The sequence below is a fragment of the Hippoglossus hippoglossus genome, chromosome 5 (assembly GCF_009819705.1).
Source record: "Hippoglossus hippoglossus isolate fHipHip1 chromosome 5, fHipHip1.pri, whole genome shotgun sequence".
NCBI classification, from domain to species: Eukaryota; Metazoa; Chordata; class Actinopteri; order Pleuronectiformes; family Pleuronectidae; genus Hippoglossus; species Hippoglossus hippoglossus.
Window position 1 is genome coordinate 8535059 of NC_047155.1, and position 23502 is coordinate 8558560.

The 23502-nt window shown below is 41.8% G+C and overlaps 1 protein-coding gene across 2 annotated transcripts in view; it reads right to left on the reverse strand.

The window, feature by feature from the left end:
* The window catches only part of LOC117761766 (cadherin-22-like), a 146649-nt gene that overhangs the window by 30911 nt on the left and 92236 nt on the right, over positions 1-23502 (reverse strand). For both annotated transcript variants that reach the window (XM_034585980.1, XM_034585978.1), the window contains 5 exons: positions 13236-13355; positions 9657-9824; positions 7540-7721; positions 6803-7059; positions 3891-4027 (listed from right to left, as the gene is read on the reverse strand). In XM_034585980.1, coding sequence (XP_034441871.1) covers positions 3891-4027; positions 6803-7059; positions 7540-7721; positions 9657-9824; positions 13236-13355 — 864 coding nt within the window. The remainder of the gene's footprint in view (positions 1-3890; positions 4028-6802; positions 7060-7539; positions 7722-9656; positions 9825-13235; positions 13356-23502) is intronic.

Genomic DNA, 23502 nt, shown 5'->3' on the forward strand with positions numbered 1-23502 from the left:
TTTGACAAATTAGTTATAAACTTACCAAGTGTAGGAAACCAGTGTTCAGGATCTCCTCCTGCTCCACAACTACAGAGACAACCGAGCGTAACAGTGGCCGCTCACGTTTTAGAATGGCTCTGGTTCCCGGAAGTAAATGTCCTGTTTATTTTCTCTTTTGCTGTTTCAGAAGATCCTAAGAAAGAGAGTTTGAAGCCTGGAAGCCGGCCGACCAGCAACTAGACGAATCGTGACAATAAAACATTGATTTGTGACAAAAAATATTGGAACACTGAAAAAAGGGTGAAGAAAGTACGCATCTTATAAACCATCCCAAACGATCCCTTTCCAAGCCTCTTCTGAAATACTATTGGGTATTAATATCCTGTTGCAATATATGGTAGTTTGTGTATTGTGTGTATGTTTATGGCGTTTCGTATAGTATCGTAACCTAAAGTAGTAACACGTTCCGATCATGTCCGATTGTAGTCGGTCATAGCCAAAGTGATGTTCATAGATGCGGTAAACATTCCCATGGTAACAGCGAGCTCCACTAATCAGAGACATTGGCTCGACACGTGAGGATTGTGAGGAAGTGTAGTTCTTCTCCTTGGCATCGCAAATAAAACACGTTTTTCTTACGGTCTTGTGGCTTCTACAGGAGAATATGACACTGTGTCACAATGTCGCTGCTTGTGGTAAGTCTACCTTGGATAGTTGCACTGTTGTAGCCGATAATCAGAATCTCTATTCAGAATGCAAATGGGATTTCTACTTCTACAAACGCGCAGTTGAGCTCTATGTTCACTGGTGAGAGATTCAGAAAAACAGAAAAATGTCAGCCAGGTTACAACCTTTGCTCCTTGATTACACATTATTATGTTTCCCTGGCCTCATTGACATTTGCACTGCACTTGCATCTAAATTCTTCAACCCTCTGTGGTGCAGGATTTGAGAAAAATAATCTCCTCTGATCTAGATTTTGTTAGCAAATGTCATCACATTTCGACTTAATACGACACATATTTGACTCCACAAACGGGACTGGCCTTTTTTCCATCTGCTCTTTGGTGTGCATTTGTTTGTCATAGAAAAGTTATAAAAACTTATTCTGTACAAAATGCCTTCCCCGCAACAGTGCAGGAGATAAAGACTTTTCCAGCTTCTTCTGTATCTTTTTGCCCTCAGGGCGATGCTTCCCCCCCACCCCCCGCCTACCTGTCTGGGTTAAAAAAAAAGTAAGTTTTGCGAGGTGATATCATACTTGCTATCAGTTCTCGAAAATTATGTGTCACTCTGACTTACCCTGATATGTTTCTATGGAGAAGCCTGTCAGGGAGTACGAGTACCCTGGCTAGTGAGGGGGCAGTTAAATACTACACCTGTGCTAAGGAGCTTCTGTGTTCTCTGGAAAGGAGACGAATACTACACGGCTGAGAGCTCGTGTCCTCTTGTGCACCGACAATGTCTGCAGGAAGAAATGCCAGTGGTTGCTATTTTTTAAAAACTGGTTGAATTTGAAAAAACGTGCTGTGTGTGCATGTGTGTGTATCCTCTTCGATTGGGTGGGGTATCATTACAGTGGAGTTTGCTCGTACTTGCATTTGCAGTAAAACCTTCTTCACTGGGCCCACAGACACATGAGCGGAACGTATTGTGTGTTTCTTGCAGTTTTGTGTCTGCGGTTAATCCCAGGGCGCGGACATGAAGAGCTGTCGGAGGAGCTGTTGTCACTTGTCCGCTGCCGATGCGGTGGCAACGCAACAGTTCAAAGGTCGGTAATGGACTCGGGGAATGATTAAGGTTTGTGCTGCAAAACTCGGGTTTTAACAATGTGCTCAGACAAGTTGACCTTGTGGCTCTCCAGCCTTAATGAGCACAGAGCACAAAAAATATCCAAACCATTATGGAGAAAATGAAGTTCTTTCTTAAAATACTCCAGCCAGCTTCTTCACAATATGCATCCTAACCGCACCCCCACTCCCACCTCTCTTGTGGCCCTTTTCTCTTTTCTATCTCTGTCTCCTGTCTGTGCATCTGCAGCTCTCGGGACTCCGGGAGCTACCAGGTGATAAAGAACCGCCGCGGATGGGAATCCTGCCGGTGCTGACCACGGACTCTGTCAGTGCGGATGTTTTCACTGGAAGGCAATGTGAGAGGCTTTATCTGTCAAGTCCAGGCATGTGTTTATGTCTGATATTGGAAGGGGTGGGGGGGTGGGGTAGGGACGCTTTAAATGTTCAATTAACATTAAAATGTGCCTATGACATAATGCCAAGCACAAAGAGGCCCGAGCACAAAAGCGCCCCAATTGCTCTGGGAATTACAGCTTGAAGAAAAAAAAAGAGAAAGACTCCGAAAGTCTAATTTTGTCTTGATGTTTGTGTTGGGTGAGACTGCTTACTATTCAGTTTAGGCCATATTGATTATTGCAGTAATCACAGTCTGTGGCTTTATGAGAGGGGAACAAAAATGAAGACATTTTAAAATCGGCTTTGTTTATGTGCTTTGTTTTCCGCTTCCGTCTCATGTGCGATGGTGGATACCAGTTAGATGCAGAATGCAATCTCCCCTGCTTTCACTGCAATCCCACAACCACTTCATCTGGGTAAGATTGAAAAAGTGTGGAATAGGCCTCCTCCCTTCTCAAGTTTACTTCTAATGATATTGTAATAACTTCCCCCCCCAGTTTCCCCAAGTTATTACATTCTTCGTGTTCTTTGCTATGACAACAGGAACCAAAGAGATAGAAAAAATATAAGCTCTGTAAGCTCTTCCTTCATTCTCAGTTATGTGTTTGTCTGCTCACCCACTTTTAACAAGATTGGTGATAAAATTGTATTTGGACGGTATTTCCCCACCTGGTATCAGAAAAATGACGAATCAAAAGCAATTGATGGCTACTACTCGAGACGAAAATGGCCGTGATGGGTTGACGGAATAAATAAAAACTGTCTCAGTGATCAGATTTTCCACAGACAAGCCTTTTTGCGTGTTGATAGATGGAGATTTAAGAAAAGATGAATCAATCTGAAGAACAAAAAGTCATCTACATTTTCAGATCACGTAAAAGTTCTGCATATATATACAAGCAAAGTTGGAAGTATTTTCAATGGTTGGTTTACAGACAAATTGTCATCAGTACATGCTGAAAAAAAATATATCTTGAATACATATCACTGCAATACAGAATATTTTTGTTAGTTTAATCAGTTTTCACCCCATGACTCTTCCTGTATCTTGGTCTCAGTTGCAGTTACCAACAAAAGACCCTTTTCTATTATTAGCGTTACCTTCCTCGTGTCTGTCTTTCTCAAAGCTTAAAAGCCCACAACACTCCGCTGCTAGAAAATGTGCCCAAAGCTTCAGTGGCTAAAGATCACAGCGGTTTAGGTTTGTCTGCCACCTCTTATCATCCCCAGTGACAAAGTGCGTCAGTCGTCAGAGGCATTGTAACTTTGTTGTTTTGAACGCAGGGCTGTAAAGAGTTCAAACAAATGCAAGTAGTTTCAATTTGAACAATTTCATTTGTCATTATCTGGGCTTGTTTGTTGTGTTCTTTGGTAAACAGCTGATACATTAACTGTTGTTGTACATAATACAAATAAATATCAACTATTTGTTCATTCTATTGCTTTTATATTGGTGTTAATTTCTGTGAGGGTTTGTTTTGACTTGTCGCATCCAGTGAAAATGTCAAAACCAAACTTTGAGACACATCTTGTGTCAGATTAATCAAATTGAAGAACCAACGTATTCTCAGCCATGTTCAGAAATTCCATTGAGGTAAATAAAGGTCACAGTAGGATAATTTATCTCACACTCATGCTCAGCAGTGTGAAGATGTGGAAACCCAGCGTGGTGAGCTCAATTTGAAACGAGGGGGGGGGGAGGGGGAGTGACGCACGTACCTGCTTCCACAGCCTTCACAGTGATATTGTGCCAGCCTGCAGTCTCCCTGTCCAGAATCTTGCCCAGTGTGAGGGCCCCCGAGTCCGGATCAATATGGAAGATCATCTCCTGGTCTGTGGTCCGATCGATGGAGAACCTATTACAACGGACAAGAAAAAGTGAGGCGTACTATAGATGTTGAGAGGGAGAAATAGTAAGTGACAGGCAGGTGAGAGAGTGTATAGGAATTTCAATTTTGACGTAAATTGAGTTTCTTTTTTCATGGGGCTTTCGCAAGGACTTTAACTAATTCCACTATGGGCTGCACTAAAGACCAACAACCTATACAGAGGGGACCTGGCTGAAGTAATTATGTTTTAAAGGCATTTAAAGGAGACTTGTCACAGGTCCTGTGACTTATTAGCGCCGAGTCCCTTAACTGCAAGTAGCTGCATGCTGACTCTTTCTTTGCCTATTCAGAGTAGGAAAACAAACATTAAATTTTCATTGTGTACTTTAGAGAAAACCCACAAAAGCAGCATTCCTTCTTTCGGGTACTTGGTGCTCTCAAAAGATTGGTGAGTCAACAAAAATCTGCTGAGAGGTTTCTTTGTGCTTAGCTCCTCATCACACGCGCAGCTGGCTTATTCATGCACACATGACTGTAAAAATATAATAAAAAAACCATGGGCATTATCAGCCTCTCTGACAAACGTGCCAGCCGGCGTTCTCCCAGGTCTCATGGGACTGCTGGTCACATGATGTAGATATAAAAGGTAACGTCAGGTGAACCATCTGCTAAACTGGTAATAGAAAGCACTGCATGGATGATTTCTTCATATATTAGTGTTTGCATTTGTGTTTTATTTATGCCACTGAATGTAAATAATTCAGTCTGTTTACGAATTACCTCTTGTACTGTTTATATGTCGTTGAGTGACTAGATCTGGATGAATTGCCCTCAAGATAATCTGGGTTTGAAACTAATTCCCGCCTGTTTGCATGAGAATCAGAGGATCCAACAATCCCTTCTGTGTCTAAGACCCTGACGTGAGGTAACACACTTCCACACAGACAAACATGCAGCCACCATGTACCATATATCTAAGTGCATTCATTTACTCAATCAAACTAAAGCTCCTACAAGGAACTTTTCCTTTTCGTTAAAGTATGGACACTGGACAGACGTCCTAAACATGGGCTTTTCCAGCCTGACTGACGTAAAGCGTTGCTCTTACCTCGCAGGTAATACATTCCAACCACAGACATTAACAACAGTTTATAGAAAAAGCCCCCTTGATTGTCTCAATTGCTGTTGTAGCTCATAAAAAGGCAGCAACATTAAAATCAGACCGTTTCATAACCAATTAAAAACTCCTTGTTGGGGTTTTACATGATACCATTTAGGGCAGTTACTGGATTTGACTAGATCATATTTATACCTGCCACTAAAACTTGTTTTCAATATATTAACTGAAAGTAAAATGTATCTTCCCTGCACCAAACCTAAAATTGTGCTGTCCAGCTTCTTGTGCTATCTCTCCCTTCTTTCCTAGATATTGGATTAAGACAACAGCCACAATAAATAATAAATAAAGGACAAAAATAAACCATCGCTTTCCAGTACAGTACATGTCAGGTTTTATAGACTGGGAGTGGAGGTTGGCATCGTCCCCGTGGTTTCAGTCTTTCACTAGTTCTTTCGCTGGTTAACACAACAAAATCTCCCACCGTCAGAATCAAACCACCTCCATCTGTGGCACAGAAATACAAACTTGGCTGCTTCACACATGCTTTTACCACATTGACATAATAAAGGCAAAACAGAATTCACTGTGTATTCTTTAAAACTGACAATAACCTCCTGTTCTGTATTTAACAGCATATTTTGACAAGTGCTTCCAAATGAAAGCTTTTGGTGTTTATTTTATCAGTTTCTATTTTCAGTTTGCTTAAGCTGTAGAACAAAGTGGTATTTGAGATCAGATCCATATCGCACACATTACATATCATTACACATATTTTGCACAATATTCATACCCCTCGGGGGGCTTGATTATGTGGACTTTAAAGTGCTATCTATTGTCAGAAGTCATGAGCTGGCTAATTTCGCTCTGTAGGTGGCTCCTCGCCAAACCTCCCACCCTCCCTCGCTTTCCCTCATTCACACGTTCACCTACTCAAACGCATACACACACAATCAGTCATATATGCGGACGCACGTATCGCACACACTTCCAGCTCTGGGCTGCCAAGACTGAGATGAACAACAGCGCTGCCACTGTGTTGTACTTTATTACACCTGGATCTCTGAGCCTCATGCATTTTTAATCAAGGTAATTTGCACAGGCCCTGCGTGTGTCGGCGTGTACTCCGTCAGATAGACTGTCTTAGGCCTTATCTGTATTCCCCTCTCACACCGCAATTGCTCTTCTGAAGACGTCTAAACCGCAGACCTTGGTACAGAAGATTATCAGATGATACTGTTTTTATCACACACAGTGATCTGAGAGTAAAAAAAAAAGAAGAGACGTACTGTACGGCTACATTCATTGTGCCAGTCCCACTGTTCTCTGTTTGTTTGGGCTTTCACTTCACCAAGCTATTGCTAAAAAACGACCTTGCACTTAAATCAGCCACCTTATTACTTGTAGTTACTCAACTAGAGTTTTAAAACGATTTTTTCGTAGTGCAAATTTTATTCCATTAAAAATCTGTTCACCTGTGTTTTGACTGACATTTTTATTATCAGGCTAGCTGCTGTTGTAAAAATCAGGTGTGTACCGACATTATCTAGTCTTGCCATTGTCCAGTTTTATCAGCATGGACTGTATACATCAATTTAATTTTAACTGCCCTAAGTCTGATTCGATGTGACATTATACCACTTAGACATTTTTCTTTTATCGGAGCCTCACATCCTTCGTCTTACCTGACAGGTATATCCTTCACATCCGGATCTCTGGCAGTGACGACGCCAACCAGAGCGCCTACTTTCGCATCCTCCTGCACTTCCATGATAGTGCCCTCTGCAGGTTGAAAGATGGGTGGCTCATCGATGTCCGACACACTGACCCGCACGATGGTCTGGTCTCGGAAGGAGCCCAGGTCCACGAAGCGGGGGTCAACGTGCTTATTTACCGCCTCCACCACGACGTTGTGCGTGCGCTTGCTCTCAAAGTCCAGTTGCTGGAAAATAAGACACGCCCACAATGCTCATTACTGACACTGATGGCCAGAGGGTATAACTACAATAATACTAATAAATGTAAGTGTTGCAGTACAGATTCCAGTGAGAACATGTATCCCACGATCAAGTTGATGGTTCTCCTCAAGTAACTGACTGATCTATAGGAGTGTGTGCAATTTGGAATGGATCCAAATAAAAGATCTGGAGATCTAATAGATTTAAATGTCGCTTCATAGCGAAGTTCAAAGCCAAGATCACGAAGATTCCATAGGTGTATGTATCTTCAACAGTTTTAGAACTATGTCCAAATGAACATGCAGTATTTAAGGGTACCTTTGTGCATTGTTGACGGTATGTGCTCTTCTGAGTCTTTTTTACTTTTATCAAAATTCTGTTGACTTTGCCTCTGTGCTGCTAAAAATCAACATAAGCTTAAAGGAGAGCAAAAACACTGCAGACTTCCTGTAAATGAACTGTACCTTCTTGATGGAGACAACAGCTTCCTGGGTCTCCACATCAGTGGTGACCTTGAAGAGATCGCCTCCCTCTTTGATCAGGTAGCTCATGTCTGTGTTATCTCCCATGTCCGCATCCGTGGCGATGACGCGTCCCACCGGCGTCCCCAGAGCCGCCCCCTCCGACACAGAAAACTGGTACATCTCTGGTTTATGGAGAAAGTGGAAAACATATGGACAGAAAAAAAACAAATCAATAACAGTGAGATTTGCCGAAGCCACAGCAGAATGAGGTGGGGGAAAAAAAACTGTGTACGTTTATGTGCAGAAAAGCACCACAGCAGAAGAAGAATGAGAGACATAGGTTACATGGAGAAAAGTAGGAAAAACACCAGTGGAGGTAGGAGGAAGAAAGATAGATGCTTGGCCGTAGGTAGAAAAGGGAGAATGGGAGGCGAGGATATTGGTCGAGGAGATTGATAGGGACTAGAAACAGAAACGTGGGATGAGGAAGGGAATGAGATCGGGACAGAGAAATAAAGACATAAAGAGAGAAGGGGACAGGTAATGGAAAAAGGAGGTTGGGATGGGAGGTAGACTCCAGGAATCCACTGAGAGTCAGATCATTACATTTACATATACATACATTTACTGACTCGCATTATTATTTCAACCATTTTCTACAATCCAAAGATATCACATATCATGTTTTGTCGTCTTGTGCTCTAACCCACGACACCAGCCTTATCCTTCACCGACCTATTAAGAGTCACATTGCATTCAATAACAGTCCACTCTTGTTAAAATGTAATTTTGATTAATATGATTATAAAACGTAAAACATTTAAATAAATTAAATGTCAATTAAACTCAGACTACATTTCAAACTGTAATTTTTAATTGTATTGGGATTATGCAATGCATGTGGTGTGCATGAGCATGAACATCTTAACGTTAACGTTTACTCATCGTAGAAACTGAATGTGAAGTCACATTTCAATTGGCAGAAAAAGGGCTGGGGGTAAACGTCTGCTCGAGTTCATCATGAAGAAAATAAAAAAGGAGAAAAGTAAGACGATACTGTAAAACTTTATTCTCCCCCAGAGGCATATTATGTGAAAAAAAAACTCTTTACACATACAGAGTGCCATCTTCTTGTGCATCCTATTTATGAGTCTGCCTTCCAAAGTGTATCTATCCCCAGTAGAATACAGTGGAGATGCTATAATCCTGCAGGGTTTATCCCTCTGACTGGGTAAATATGATTTACTGAGATGAAAAAAGGGATTTATACACGAATAAGATAAAGGTGTGGAAACATATCAAACACAATCAACCACACTGTCAGATGCTGTTCCTCCAGCTGTAATACAAACTAATAGTTTGACTCTGGAAAAAAAAGGTAGACAAAATAAATAATTAAAATGAAAGCAATATAAAAAATAAAGGATTATTCAGCTATTAACATGATTATGTGGTTTTAATAGTTTACTTTAAAAAGGTGGAAAAAAAACAAAGTGCCCTTACTTTTTTTATGTGGTGTTGTGAGTCAGAAATAAACCAGACACTTGCTGCTCGCTTTAAAGAAAGGCTCCAGTTCACCGTGGTGATGTGAGATGGACTGTATTTTTAATGCAATGTTTCAATCCTACCTGTTGGGCCTGTGTGCACTGAAAGCCACATGAACGCCATTAGGACCAGAAAGCACCTGACCGTCATAAATCCTTAACATTACAACGAGGGAACAATCAGCAACAGTGATTCAATCCTTTCTTGAGTCTCACATAAAAAGAGCAAGCATCAGTTCCCCCGCAGTTGATGGACTACTACAGGGCTCTGCGCTGCGGGTCTGACTGGCCCATAAATTCAAGTTAGGTGATTTTCTCCGACTACATGCAGACCATTCAGTACGGCCACTGACGCTGCCATCGCTTACTGGTGTCAGCGGCCTGCAGGTCGCAAATTATAATGTGTGTCTTTTGTCATGTTTCCGTGTCCTGGCTTTCGCTTTCCTCGATATTCTCCAATTGTCGCTCTTTTCTTTAACACTATCAAATCTTTTCTCTCTAATTCCCCCCCGTCGTGTCTCGCCGTCTCCCTCCCTCCGTGTGAAAGAAAGCAAACGTGTTGGACACACTCACTCTGTGGGAAGCGCGGCGGGTTGTCATTAACATCTGTGATCACTATGGTCACTGTGGTGGAGCCGGAGAGACCGCCCATTTGTCCGGCCATGTCTGTTGCCTTGACGACCAGCTCATAACGATCCTGCGTCTCGCGATCCAAATCTGCCACCGCTGTCATGATGAGCCCTAATGATGGAGGGATGGAGGAGAGAGACAGAGACAGTGCGGAAGAGTGGAACTAGTAAGTGAGGCCAGTGGAAAGGTTGCATTAGTGGTTAGCACTTAAACGATAACTACATTCCCCCTCTCACTTTGAATATCAACTTCTGCTAAGCACTGTATTATGGAGGCACAAGTGCAGCACATTCTATTTCATCTCCTGGATGGAAGAGATTGTGGCACATTGCACCTCTGCCCATACACCATTTTATGGCTCAGCTGTATTAAAATTAATAATATATAGGGGCAGAATGAAGGCATGCCTCAGCCAGCCTGCACAGCATTACAACTCCTCCCTGCTGGATCAAGCTGCACTCAAGCCTGAGAAGTGGATTTCCAAAGAGAAAGCGAGTGACACAGAGTGATATTACATCGGGAGAGAGAGGGAGAGGGAGAGGGAGGGAGAGAGAGAGAGAGAGAGAGAGAGAGAGAGAGAGAGAGAGAGAGAGAGAGAGAGAGAGAGAGAGGCACCTGCACTGACTTCATTTTACTCCACAGTCCACATTCTGTTAAAATAAATAAAAGTCTTTTAATAGAACAAACTATTAAATAAAGTGCATTTCTTTGACTTTGAGTTGGTCGGCAGAACAATAAAGAACAGAAAGAAACATTTATTCACCCTAGTGAACATTTGTGGAAACAAATCTGTTCAATCCACTTTGTCCAAACACAAACAACCTGACCATATATATGTGATGTGTGATTTCTGGACCATAATGTCATGTTGTTGTTGGGATATGAATACATGACATTCTCTCTGTAAAGGTTAAATAAAACTGTATTGAGTTGCCGTCTCTTTTTATTCTATATATGTCTCAGAGTCTAGCACATGGTCCTCCTTGGTGTAAAAGAGACATTCCCCTTATTGGCCCAGCAGCAGTGGCATCAGGAGCTGGCTGGTTTGCTGTGCAGTAGTAATATAATTCCACTTTACCCCTCGGGATTTTCCACATCAGAATCTATTGATGCATTTCCTGGGCTCGGTGCGCTGTCTCACTCCCAAAGGTTTGCTCTGTGTTGGGTACACAACTCACTGATTCCAGTCACATTTAGCCCAGGGCCGGTTCTATGAGTCGCCAGAATACAGTACATTCAGCAAGAGGAGTTAAGGAGCGAGGCAGATGACATGCTCCTCTTTCATCCACCAAACACCAGAGGGGATGGATCTAAATTAGGAAGAGTGAAGCACCAATCTGCAGCTAGCACGGCACCGTTGCTCTGGTCGTGCATGTATGTAGAGGAATCTGTATGAATGGAGTAAGATAAGCCTGTGCCGTTCATTTTTCAATGCATATCACATCGTTTTAACAGTCTAACCAGGTAGGCTGTGTACACCAACTGTGAAGTATTGCCAGAATATGATGCATTACATTAGTATAATATAAATAACCATGTTTTCACAATGTTGCTCATATCAGTTCATCTGACTGGGCAATGAAAATCCATCTCCTACGATCTGTCCTTCAATGGGACCACTGTAAAAATGACATAGAGGTAGTTTTGCAGGGCCGTGGTGTTAGTTTGCCTTTTGTGCCCGTTACAGTTTACATTGCATGTCAGCAACAGATGATCTGCACATATACTGCTGCACTCACTTGTCATGGTTGCACCCATTGCACTCTGACATTGTAGAACAAAATCAGCTACCTGAGGGCTGGTCAACACCAGATACATTCGCACATCTGAACTTTTCTTTACTCCATTGGCCACAAAGATATGAAAGCTTCCATTTTTCCTGTTTGTTTTGGAAGGAGGCGGAGGAGGAGGAAGGTGGTTCTGTGTTAGCACCATAGACTGTTTATAAAGATGGATGATGCTTCTCCACTTCTTGCTGTTGTGCAAAAATGAAGCAGAAATAACCCCAGGTACGGCTGCAGCCATCCTGGGGTTCCTGAAATCACTTTGCACAACAGTGACCAATACACAGGCTCGACCAGCCCGCTGTAGATCATGATGTTTAATGGCATAAAATGGCTAATTAAAACCAAAAAATTACAGAAACCATCTTAGAGAAAAAAAATATTTAATATATTTTGTATTACTCCTGAATGACGGATAAGTGTATACAAAGTCTATTTCCAAGTAATAACAGTAACAAAATAATAGAATAATAAGTAGTGGAACAGCCTAGAACCAATGGGAATGTGTTCTTGTTGGTATTGCTTTTAAAATGTGATTGAATTACTACTTCATAGATTTTTATTTTACAATATCATGATCTACTTTATATTGAAAAAACGTGGAAATAGAATTTTATAGTTTTCCAGCGTCCAGAGTTATAGATAATTCCAGCGTGGTGACATCCAAAAATAAAAATAAATAAATGTTGACTTGCTGTTCAGATTGTTGTCAGGGTGAGAGAGAGTGATATTAATGACACAGATTTCACAGCTGCTCTGTCTCCTCTTCATCTCTGACCTTCTTGACTCGCACCTATTAGGCTGGCCCGTCCGCCTACAAACTGGGGAGAGGGGCGGGGGGGGGGGGGGGGGGGGGGGGGGGGGGGGGGGGGGAGTGGAATGGGGGTCGTGAGACAGAAGCCGGAATGAACCATCCAGTCTCCTCGCTAGGTCCCACCAAGGCAGAGCCATTTATCATCCAGGCACCGAGGCTGACCGAATCAAAGTGGTGCACACCAAAAAAGGAATCATTAAAACTTTAGTGCTTTTCCCTCGGGGGGGCCTCCGAAGGCAGCAGTGATGCTAAGCTACTCCTGGAAGACTGTGGGTCAGGCCATATCACTTCTATAAGCTCCACACCGGGGGGGAAATAGGGAGTTTTCCATTATAAAGCTGGGGAACATGCTTCATAGTGCAAATCTTGATGTGCTGCAACAGTAACCCAAGGATTCTTGATATACCGGTTGGAGATGACTTATAAAAATGGATTATTCTTAGATCCTTAGCATTCGAGGGGCAAAATCATTTCACTTTTATGCTATATTTTAGTGTGGATTTGGTGCGATGGATACCAGCCGAGTCTCAAAAATCCATCAAGCAGGTGGTATTAATAAAAGCCAAAAAAAACATTTACTTTATGAATTGAATATCCAGGCCATATAAGCTGTCTACGCTTATTTTTGCCTGTTGCTACTTCTCCACAGATAGGCTTGAAGGTGGCACTAAACACGGAGCAATTTGCGCCATATGGTATTTGAGCACTTGCTAAGATCAGCCTGCAGTTATTGGCTAAAACTATTATAAAGTTTCTCTCTTTTTGGCCGATTGATTTTATGTTTTTTGGCAAGACAATTTTGATTGATACGGGAGTTACGGTCTCTGAGCTTGAGATTACTGAAGGAGCACCAACGGAATCTTGTGAGGGAAAAAAATGGCAAGTGCATTGAATACTGAACGTGGGGTTATTTATCGTTCTTACCCGTTTGCCTATCAACAGTGAAGAACTTTTCTCCATCCAGCACGCTGTACACCACTCTGGCACTGCTCCCGTACGCAGGGTCGTCGGCATCTGATGCAGTAACCTTCATAACAGATGTTCCTGTGGAAGATAGACAACAAAATGTCAAGAAAGAGAATGAAAATGTTCAGGCGCCCGGGGGTCACTGGGGAAGTGTTGGAATCTGAAAATGGGAGTTTAAATCAGACTTAAAGAGGAAAGTTATTGCACTTTGTACAAGAAGGGGCAGATGTGTTCCTGTACGTGTTTCTTTGTCAGTGTGTGTGAAACGCTGTAACATCTATCTTTGACCAGTGTGAGTTTTTAAGACCTTGACAGTGAGAACATTTGTTCTAACGTCTGACATACTGTCTTTCACAGAGCTGTTTGAAGCCTATTCGTTATGTTTCAGAGGAAATTTGGGTTTCGAGTGAGGTTCTTTGCAACGGTTGCGGTTTTGAGCTTGGGAAATGCAACAGGGACTCGCAAGTATAGCAACAGCAATCTGTCTGTGAGTTTGTGCAGACACCTGGGCGTGTGCGTTCAAGCGTACTTGTCTGACTATACTTGAGAGAGGAGGGTTAATGCAATTGGGGTAACACTGCGCCAGGTAACATTTCATCTCCAAGCACATAATTTTCCAAGCAAATTTTTTTGATGTTTCCAATTACCTTCTCACCACACCAATCCTCAGAGCTGCTTTGCCTCCCATTGGCAGAGGAGTTGTGCTCGGAGATGAAAGGGAGCGAGCAGTCGCAAAGTCAACGTTACATCTTCAAAGACCGTTGGTGGCTCAAAAAAAATCGACTGCAAACAATTACTCATGATTACGGGCACTTACGCAGAGAATGGAGTCACTTCCACATGAAACCTTAAAAGTGAGATTGAAGGAGCCACGGCGTTTAAGTCATTATTTCCCACTCTGCGTTGTATATTTGTCAACCGTGTGCACACCACACATGAGCCTCTGGTGGCAAAAACACAGTCGCATCTCTCCATTTAGTCACACGTTTTAGTTAAAGCTCTGCCTGGAGCCGATGAAACTTTACGCTTTTTTCATTTGTAAGGTTAAAAACTGCATACTTGCAGGTGAGCACATTTCCTTTTTTATAAATAATTGCACTTGCGGGCAAAAGGGAGATTAAAAGGGAGACGTTCCCGGTGCCATAGGTTGTCAAGGACAAGGAGTCAGTCTTTGTCCCCGTCCCTCTGGCCAATGCTATGGGTAATTAGTGACAGCTGGTGTTGTCCACCAAAGGTCACCGCCGTAGCCTTTCTCCGAGCCCTGTCATGCTACTGTCCAGCCACATAATGGCCGTATGCTAATGATGCTAATTAGCGGGAAGTGTCAGAGCACTGTTTGTTTCCTGTCATCCAACAGGGCTCCTAAGGGGGGGAGAGGGAGGGAGGGAGAAGCCAGTGGATTATCATTAAAGTCACCAGGCCATTAAATCAGACGGCTCAGATCACTCCCCCGCGAACGTCACCTTATAGCTCTCCCTTTGTTCTTCATATATGTGGCTAGGGGCTGGCCTCATGCACAGCTCTACCTGGTCCATGATACAAATGGAACAAACGAGGGTTTGCTACTCTGCAGCAATTCTGAAGGATGTGTCTCTGTGATTAATTAGCACAGCAGTGAATTATCCTAAGAAACAAAGCACATAATGGAGGGATAAATGGACGGACCGGTGTTCCTCCAATGTGTGCAACACCATCGGATCATCAATTCTGGGACCGTCTTCAACCTTGCGCGGTTCCCAGTTAAATCCTGATATATTGCGGCTCCCAGTGGATTCAAAGCACTGCATACTAACGAGGACGGAATGAGCTTTTAATTTATACACAGTCATTAACTCATACCAATATGCAAAAGTACACACCGGGCCGATCCTTGGCTGATCGAGACATGCAACATCCCAGTTGAGTGAGATATCTTTATTAATGTATTAAAAACTTAAGGCAGTATGGAGGTTATGCATTTTCATTCCCGGCTATATGCAGGGGTTCGTTAATTCTGCCTACCTGGTCGGCTCCACTGCTGTGGGCCTAACGAAGCCATTTTCGTCCGTGGGATTATTCCCTTATCTTAATTTTCCCCAGGTAACAATCAGCTCGACGCTCAGCTGTTTTTTGGGCGACTGGCCGGCAGCAATGTCGGATGGCTTGGAAGAACTATATAAATGCAAATGCTTCTTTATTGTGTTTATATTAAAAGGAGAAGTGAGGCAGTCAGTTTGGCACTTGGGTTCTTATTAAAGCTCTGGCTTGCATCCGTGTTTTCTGTGGGAGAATTCATTACTTACATTATCTGTTGGACCTGGCCAGCGTCTCACTTAGGCAGATTCTACTGTTGATGGACTTTTGGGAATTCAATAAAAATAATCATTGACTTTTGCAGATTGGAATGTAATACATATTACAGTACCAGATTTTCAATTTCCCGGGAGTTCCAATCTGACCTCCACATTTCTCGAACGAGGCTAAAGGCGTCCTGATGCAATGATATTTTTAATGACCAGGTTTGTTTGTCTTTATTCCCTCTCAAAGGAACTTTTGTTCAACTACATATTTATTTTTTAATATTTGTATGTCTGTGTTTGATAGCACAGTGAAGGGCAGACAGGAAACAGGGTGAGAGAGTAGGGGAACCAGGTGTATGCACCCAACATCATATGTTTCTCACATATCTTTGCAGTCACAAGACAAAATGAAATCGAGCGATTCCTCCTGGTCTCAGATAGACAAGAATAAATCCTTTATTTTGCTGACACCTGGTATTTAACGTTGTTTTCTTGTTCCAATAGTGCAGCGAGTTATATTGTTACCATAGAAACTTTGACATCAGTGTGATTACAGGTTCAACAGAGCTGACATGATTCTTGCCACAACCGGTCAGAAATGAGTGAAACAATACTTTTCAGAGTTATTCTAAAATTACTCGTGACCCTTAATTTTGCCAGTAGTCTTCGCCAAGTTCTGACACTTTTTCAACAAATAAATATTTAGTCAAATTGCTTGCTCATGCTTTCAGTGGCTCCACTTAGAGTGAAACTAATGTATTCAGCCTGAAGATATTTACATTGTGGGTCGCAGTATTAAAACAATATTAAAAGAGACAAAAAAAACATAATGCATCATGCTGATTTTCATATTCATTCAGTATAATAATTAGATGATGCAACGGCAAATTATACTGAGCTGTTTTCTCATCATTCATGAGATCAACTCTGTTTAGCAATGTTTGTCCCAGAGACGCTAATCTTCTGACGGAGCAAATAATTCATTATTACACATTTCCATCTTTTCAGTAATAGCTTTTTATTAGTATAACTTTTATTGCTATAATATGGAAACTCCTCCACAAGACACTTACAATGTATACACAAGATTGGCGGCTATATGACTTGCCTTTTATCATAATTATAAATGATGAGTATTATATCATATATATTTATTAAAAGGCAGCGACACTTGATCTACCTTTGAAATTATTATTTTCTTCTTGTGCTGTATTGTTGTTATAACATTGTCATGGTAGGACGGACATGCAACAGTCATTCCAAAGTAATAATGAAATGGCATTTAAGCATGTGCACAATATCCCTTGAAGGATAATGTAAATAACACTCAGACAAAAACTAAACCCGGTGAAGTGGAGTGCGGAGGAAGGAATGCTTTTGGGGGGTAGAGGATTCAGGGGAGGGTGGTGTGACGATGGCTATATAGTTAGATTTATGCATGAGTTTGGTTTAATGGTATCAACACAGGCTGTTGGAATGGCTTCCCACACCACTTCAGCACTCTGGGAGAGATGGTTCAATTACTGTGAGGGGAGCTGGAGGAGGGTGCCACGTGTGAGACACTAGACTGACAGCTATTTAAGAGGCAGCCTCGTAAAAGAGATTTGTGCCCATCTCAGCTGGTGCCGTACTGGTGAGAGCTTCAGTGGAGGGGTCTAACGGCTGCAGCACGGAGCCCCTCTCCCGCTCCGACCCGCCTTAATCTGCAGGACTGAGTGCTCCCTGCCCGCATTATGGATCATTTAGTAAAGCCATAAAAGCTGAGGTGTTTTCACATGAAAAGTTATTTCTTCACTACTTCCACTGTGATTCATTCCCCTCTCATCCACATAAATGCCTTGGGAGAGAGAGGGGTGGAGAGAGTGATGGAGAGAAAGGAGGGCGAGAAAGAAAGGAGTATAAAGGGAAGAAAAATCTGCCGTGTCATAAAAGCCAACGGCGTGCTTCCATTGATCCTCCTCAAGATCCCGGACAAGGATTTAGGGATGTCTTGCGTCTCTCCTGACAAAGATCATAAATCGAATCTTTATTAGCCGTCGCACCAGCATTTTTTTTTTTAATAGATCGGATCATTATTTGTTTTGTAGACAGCATTGTGGGCCAAAGTGGCGTGTCAGTTTTAAATCTCAACCTCTCATCACTTTCATGCATCCTCCAGTCAAATAGTTACAAAGGCGATCAGAGCAGGGACGCCCCTTTCGAAACTTGAGAGTCATCTCTTCGTCACGTCGTCTCCTCACACCCCAGACACCCTGACATCCACTGTGTGTGCACTTCATTACCTGAACTCAATGTAAATATCTACTAATTTCAGGAATGTCTGTCCATCTGTCTGTCTGTCTGTAATAATGCACGTCTTGAGAACCATTCATCTTATCGGCTTCACACTTGGCATGTGTACTGTATGTGTGGGCCAAAATTACCACTAGATCATTTTCATATATTCATTATTTTTATTTCACTATATTGGACTGACACAGACATTAACAAGTGTCGTGGACGCTGATCTCCGTCATGTCAACATTTATAGAATCACAACATTAGTTTTGTCGCCGCAATGGTTTATATCCAACTGAATTACAGAGCTTTTATTTTGAAAAGGTGTGATTTGGGTGTGAAGGCTTTGTTACATGTAATATGAACAAATAAGAGCTGTAAATAAAACAAACGTATATATGCCACGCATGTGAACAGTAACAAGGTAAATTCTGTTTTATTTTATGAAAAACATTGACTGTAAAGTTGGTGGAAAAAAACTGAATCTGATCGATGCACAATGGTTTGTAATGGAGATAAACCTTCGCTCTCTGTCCTATAGACTGTTAATAAAAAAGCTTGCACACAATGTCCAGCATGCAAACAATAAAAATGTGACTTCCTGTGTTTCTTGTAGAACTGTTTGAGGAGGAATCAGTAATGACAAGAAATATTTCTGAAGTAGCTCCAGAGCTTTAACACAGGACAAGAAAAACAGGCCATTTCAAACCGGCAGGTGTAGAACGGGCACTGCACTAGTATTATGTAGAATGTGTCAGATTTCCACTTAAAGAAAACCAAACATTAAGCATTTTGTTGCAGAATTTCTTTTAAATACTGTAAAATAAATGAGACGAAAATACATCCATCAAGTTTATCGAGCCACATTAGTAGACAAATTATTACATTTGAATACCCCTCGCCCAGCCCCCTCATATCTGCAGCGCCCATGCTTCTCTGCCTGATTCAGATTGTCTACAATAATGACAAAATGGAGCCTTAATCAATTTCACAATTGTGACTAAATGGTGCTGCTGTTGTCACAAGCATCTTCCATGCCTCTTCACACACTCTCTCTCTCTCCCTCTCTCCGTCCACCCTCCTCCCACGCACATGACCACACACACACAGATCAGCCAAAATCAATTATGTCAGGCACCGTGGCTGAGAGCATAATGGTGGATGTTACTGGTCATATACATAAAGGTGGCTGGCAGAGAATATTGATTGTACGTTGCTGCTGCCTTGTTGCATCGCTCTCTCCTGTGATCTCGCCGCTCCGAATGCCTCATCTACTGTTAGCATGACAGGCCCCGGCTGTCCTAATGGTGACTGCAGCAATTTGCAGCCTCCTGGGCAACCTCTCTGGACCAAAGCGACGGGGAGGGTGATTATTACTTTAATCCCCTCGTGGAGTTCTCACATTACGTACAAAAGGAGCGGGGGATTTATCTTGACTGCGTGAAGTGTGTGTGTGTGTGTGTGTGTGTGTGTGTGAGAGGGAGAGAGAGACAGAGGGAGATCAAACGTATAAGAGGAGAAAACCAAAGGAAATATGATGCTTGTTTTGAACAACCTATCCACAAAGGAACCTGAATGGTTTATTTTGTTGCAGTATAACTTAATCCCTCAAAGAGGCATTTTACGTCTCTGTTTAAATCTCTTGAAAAAAGTCTTGTTGACAACAAGGAAAAATCATTTTGGATTTTACCAGACAGAATAAAGAATGTAGGCCAATAGATAAGTTTATCGACCAGGTTTCTTGTTACTGCTTTATTCTGCCTGGTGCTACTCTGTTTCAGTCACCAAAAATACCCATCAAATACCAGTTACTTTGTGCATCGTGTGTCTTGTCTGACATCAGTGTTACACTTTTGTATGCAGAGATGTAAGGCAGCGACCTTCGACTAAAAACACATTCTACAATGATTTTTCTCTTCTCTCTAGGCTTTCATTCCTGTCCCTCTCTTTGCATGAATTCAGCTTTTTATGAAGTTGCTACATCCCTAGTAGATAATGTATCTTTGGGAGGAGCTGATCTTTCCATATGATCCTCCACAAAAGAGACAGAGGCATGCATTGATCAGCCGTTTTTTGGGGCTAATTCTATCACATCACAAATAAATCAAATTTTTTTTTGTATTACATTTTGCAGAATATAATGCAATAAAAGCACCAGGGGTAAATCAAAAAAATTGTAAATGTGTGGAATTGTTTTTCCAGCAGATCCCAATTTGAGTTTTGTTGTTATTTGGTCAAGTAGTTTGTGAATTACATTGTTGTGCAAACAAACAATTCCCCCAATTCCCCCTGCTGTATATACATTTACGTGTATTTATACATACATGTATAGATTATCAGCCAATACAGATATCAGATGTTTTATTTCCAAATTTAGTATTGGCATAGTCCCAAATAAAAACTGTCTACCTGCTCTACCCAACATTGTATTTTAATTGTTAGTAACTGCTATAATTATGATGTATTGAACCTCAGTAGTCCTCAAACCTGAAAACCACACATACCATGAAATAAACATTTGTTCTACAACAACAAAACTAAATGAAAATGTACAGTGTTGTAGTGATGGAGGAGATAATGTGGCTGAGGTGTAAGAAATGCAGGGAGGAATGTTTGCCTTTTGTGGTTTGTCGATTTCTCCGACCTGACTCTATCCATCAGATTGTGTCTTTGATACAGAACATGATAAATGTCAGTTTAAAGTTACTCCTGTGCTTCATTGAACTTTGGTTGTTAGTCTCCTGTGTTTGCTGATTCTACACGACATTAGCTTGTGTCATTAGGGGATAAAAGCTGAGGATGGCGGTCGGCTTAATGTCCATTATCAGTTCTCCTGATCGCTGTTCTCTGGGACACTGGGACTTTTCAGTCAGTGCTACCTGAGGTTTAGAATCTGCGGCGCGGACGTTGTGTCGTGCCACGTCTCTGCCACTCAGAAGTCCCGAGGTTCGCTCTAATGGAACCACATCAATCACAGGATTAACGCTGTGGAAACTTTTCACCCCTGTTGTGACTCTGCCACCAAGAGCTCTCCCTCCTAGCCACATTTCCAGCAGACTCGCTCGCTGTCATCCGACCTATGAGTGGTAGGGGTGGATGTCTGCCTCAGTGACTAAATGGTTTTGAACTCGACAAACTGTGCTACTTTGTCAGTCAGCTTGCATGAAGACTGAGCAGGAAAAAAAGAGTGACAGATGTCTTAGTATGCATGTTGTAACACGGTGTAATACTGATTTCAAATTGGAAAAGGCCTGTCTTTATTACTTCAATATTAGCTGGGCGTGTGGAGCATAACTATTAGCTTGGGGTGTGCTGTGCTGTTGCCAATAATGTCTGCAGTATGTGTGCTAGATATCGAGTCTACAGCCTCGGTCCATCCAATGCTAAACTGCAGAAGATGCCATCGCAGTTTGACATTACTTTAGCCTCTGGCTTTTTTAAACCTTTTGAAGCGTAGCTCAAAGCCACATAAATATTTAAGCACTGAATATGGTTGTGGAAAACCACAGGAAAAAAAGGGATTGGATCCAATTCAAATATTAATGATGAGGCTTTCCAAAACATATACATTAGCACAACATGTCATCCTGCGCCAGCCACCTGGTATAAATATGCAATGGTAAATCTGTTCTGTTTTAGAAAAGGGAGAAATCAGTGCCTGGATTCTTGTTGACGTCTCTAAATGCTACGAGAAGCTCGCGATCATTGCCGTAAATATTTAGTCAAACTGAACCCTAAACTGTACTGATCCATTTAAGGTGACTTTCACATCATCGTTATCCGTATCATCAACTTCTCCAAAAGCTCTAATCTTTGCAGCAAATGTTTAAATATTGAAATGTGTTTTTCTCCAATATTAGTTTGGGCAAAGCAGCACTCGTGGGAAAAATAATATAATATTTGATTATCACATGGAACAAAAAAGTTAATTGGCAATATAAAACTAAATAATCAGAAAACAACAGGGGAGGTTAAGCAACAGAGAAAACACAGAATGACCCGAGAGACACACAAAATATTTGTCATCTTAATGAAAGAAATATGAAAAACGCAATTCCAAATAGACTAACAGATCAGATCTTGTAGTAACAGTAACAAAATTGAAAAAATACTAGTAATATTTGTTTTGGTTTTGTAGTGAAAATATCAGCATTAAATTCTGCACAGTCTCCATGGAAACTATGTAAGATTTTCAAAGGAATTGCTTGCACTTATATTGAACAACTCAAATTGACTCTGTTTACCTGCTGCAACACATCACTGCTTGGATTTTCAGCTGCATAGAACATTTTCCTTCAAACATTTCTTAACTTGCGTTTCTGCTTTAAACAAGTTCAGAAGACAAGACAAGACTCTGTCAGTTTGAACGTAGCCTTGGCACCTATTAATCATCAAAGGCGATCATTAATCCATTTTACTGCGGGTAATACACGTTATATAGACATGTAAGTTATCCACGCCACCTCACGCTCAATGTAAAATCTGCATTTATGCAGATGAAAAGTTGTTCTTTCTATTAAGCCCTTTCTTGTCGCTGCAAGAAACCATCAGACTGAAATTCATGGGGCCATCCTTCACTTTCACAGTCTTTTTCATCAGAGGCCACTGCGGGCGTTCAGCAGGGCGACTCCATCCATGTTGCCTCCTCTGTATCAGCATAAAGACACGCAGGCTTCTCAAAGCACCGACCACTGCACTACAGATTTGATTTAAGAATTCAATTTCATTAGCCTCACACTTTCCACAGGACAACACAGGCTACGGCCACGCTAATATGTTTTCAATTTAAACCTGCATTTAAAAAAAAACAAAAAGGATCTCCATCCAGACAAGTGCTTTAGCTTTGTGTCAGAAATAATAAGGTCTATGCTAAATCACCTGAAAATGCATATCACAGGACCATTCACGTGCACGGGGCATGTGCATGTCAGTGTCAAAGGTGGTCTTCTCGTGTTGCAGAAACTGTAGCAAAAGCAATGTGTTTTAAAACTTCAACCTATTAGGGGGGGATGTAGAGACAGAGCTCAGGCCCTCACACTTCATCATTGTCTTTTTGGGACTGCTCTTTTATCTGCCCTCTCTTCTCCTTTTTAGAGTCAACCAACCCTGAAAAAACAAACAGACGATGTACAAGAGTGTTCTTTTTGGCTGCAAATACCAAGCAGGCAGACAGACAGACTGACTGAGGACAGACAGTCAGGGAGTCTCTGCAAAAAGAAGGGGGAGGCAGGGGGTGGAGGCTGTAAAGCTATGGCAAAGATGTGGACTGGGCGACTTGACAGGAGTGATAAGTAAAAATGAATATGCCTCCGGCAGCGGACTACTGATTACTTCCTTGCTATTATGGCCTCACGTTTTCCCAGGCAGTTTGCTATATGGTTGGCCATAAAACAGCACAGCGAGCATACCAATGGCGTGGCTAATGCTCGCAACCTGCTTCCATCACAGCATAAAACACAACCATGGTTTAGATCCCAGCCTGCTGTGTCCAAACGACATAAAACGTACTGATCCTAACCAGGCTTTGAGTACATAGTGCATTCAGAAAGGAGAAGTGACACAATTAAGCACATAGTATTAAATATGTCAACAGGCTTATGTAATCACAATCATTTTTGCTGTGTTAACGAACGCCACAAAGTACAGAAGAAATAGAGGAGCCTCTCACT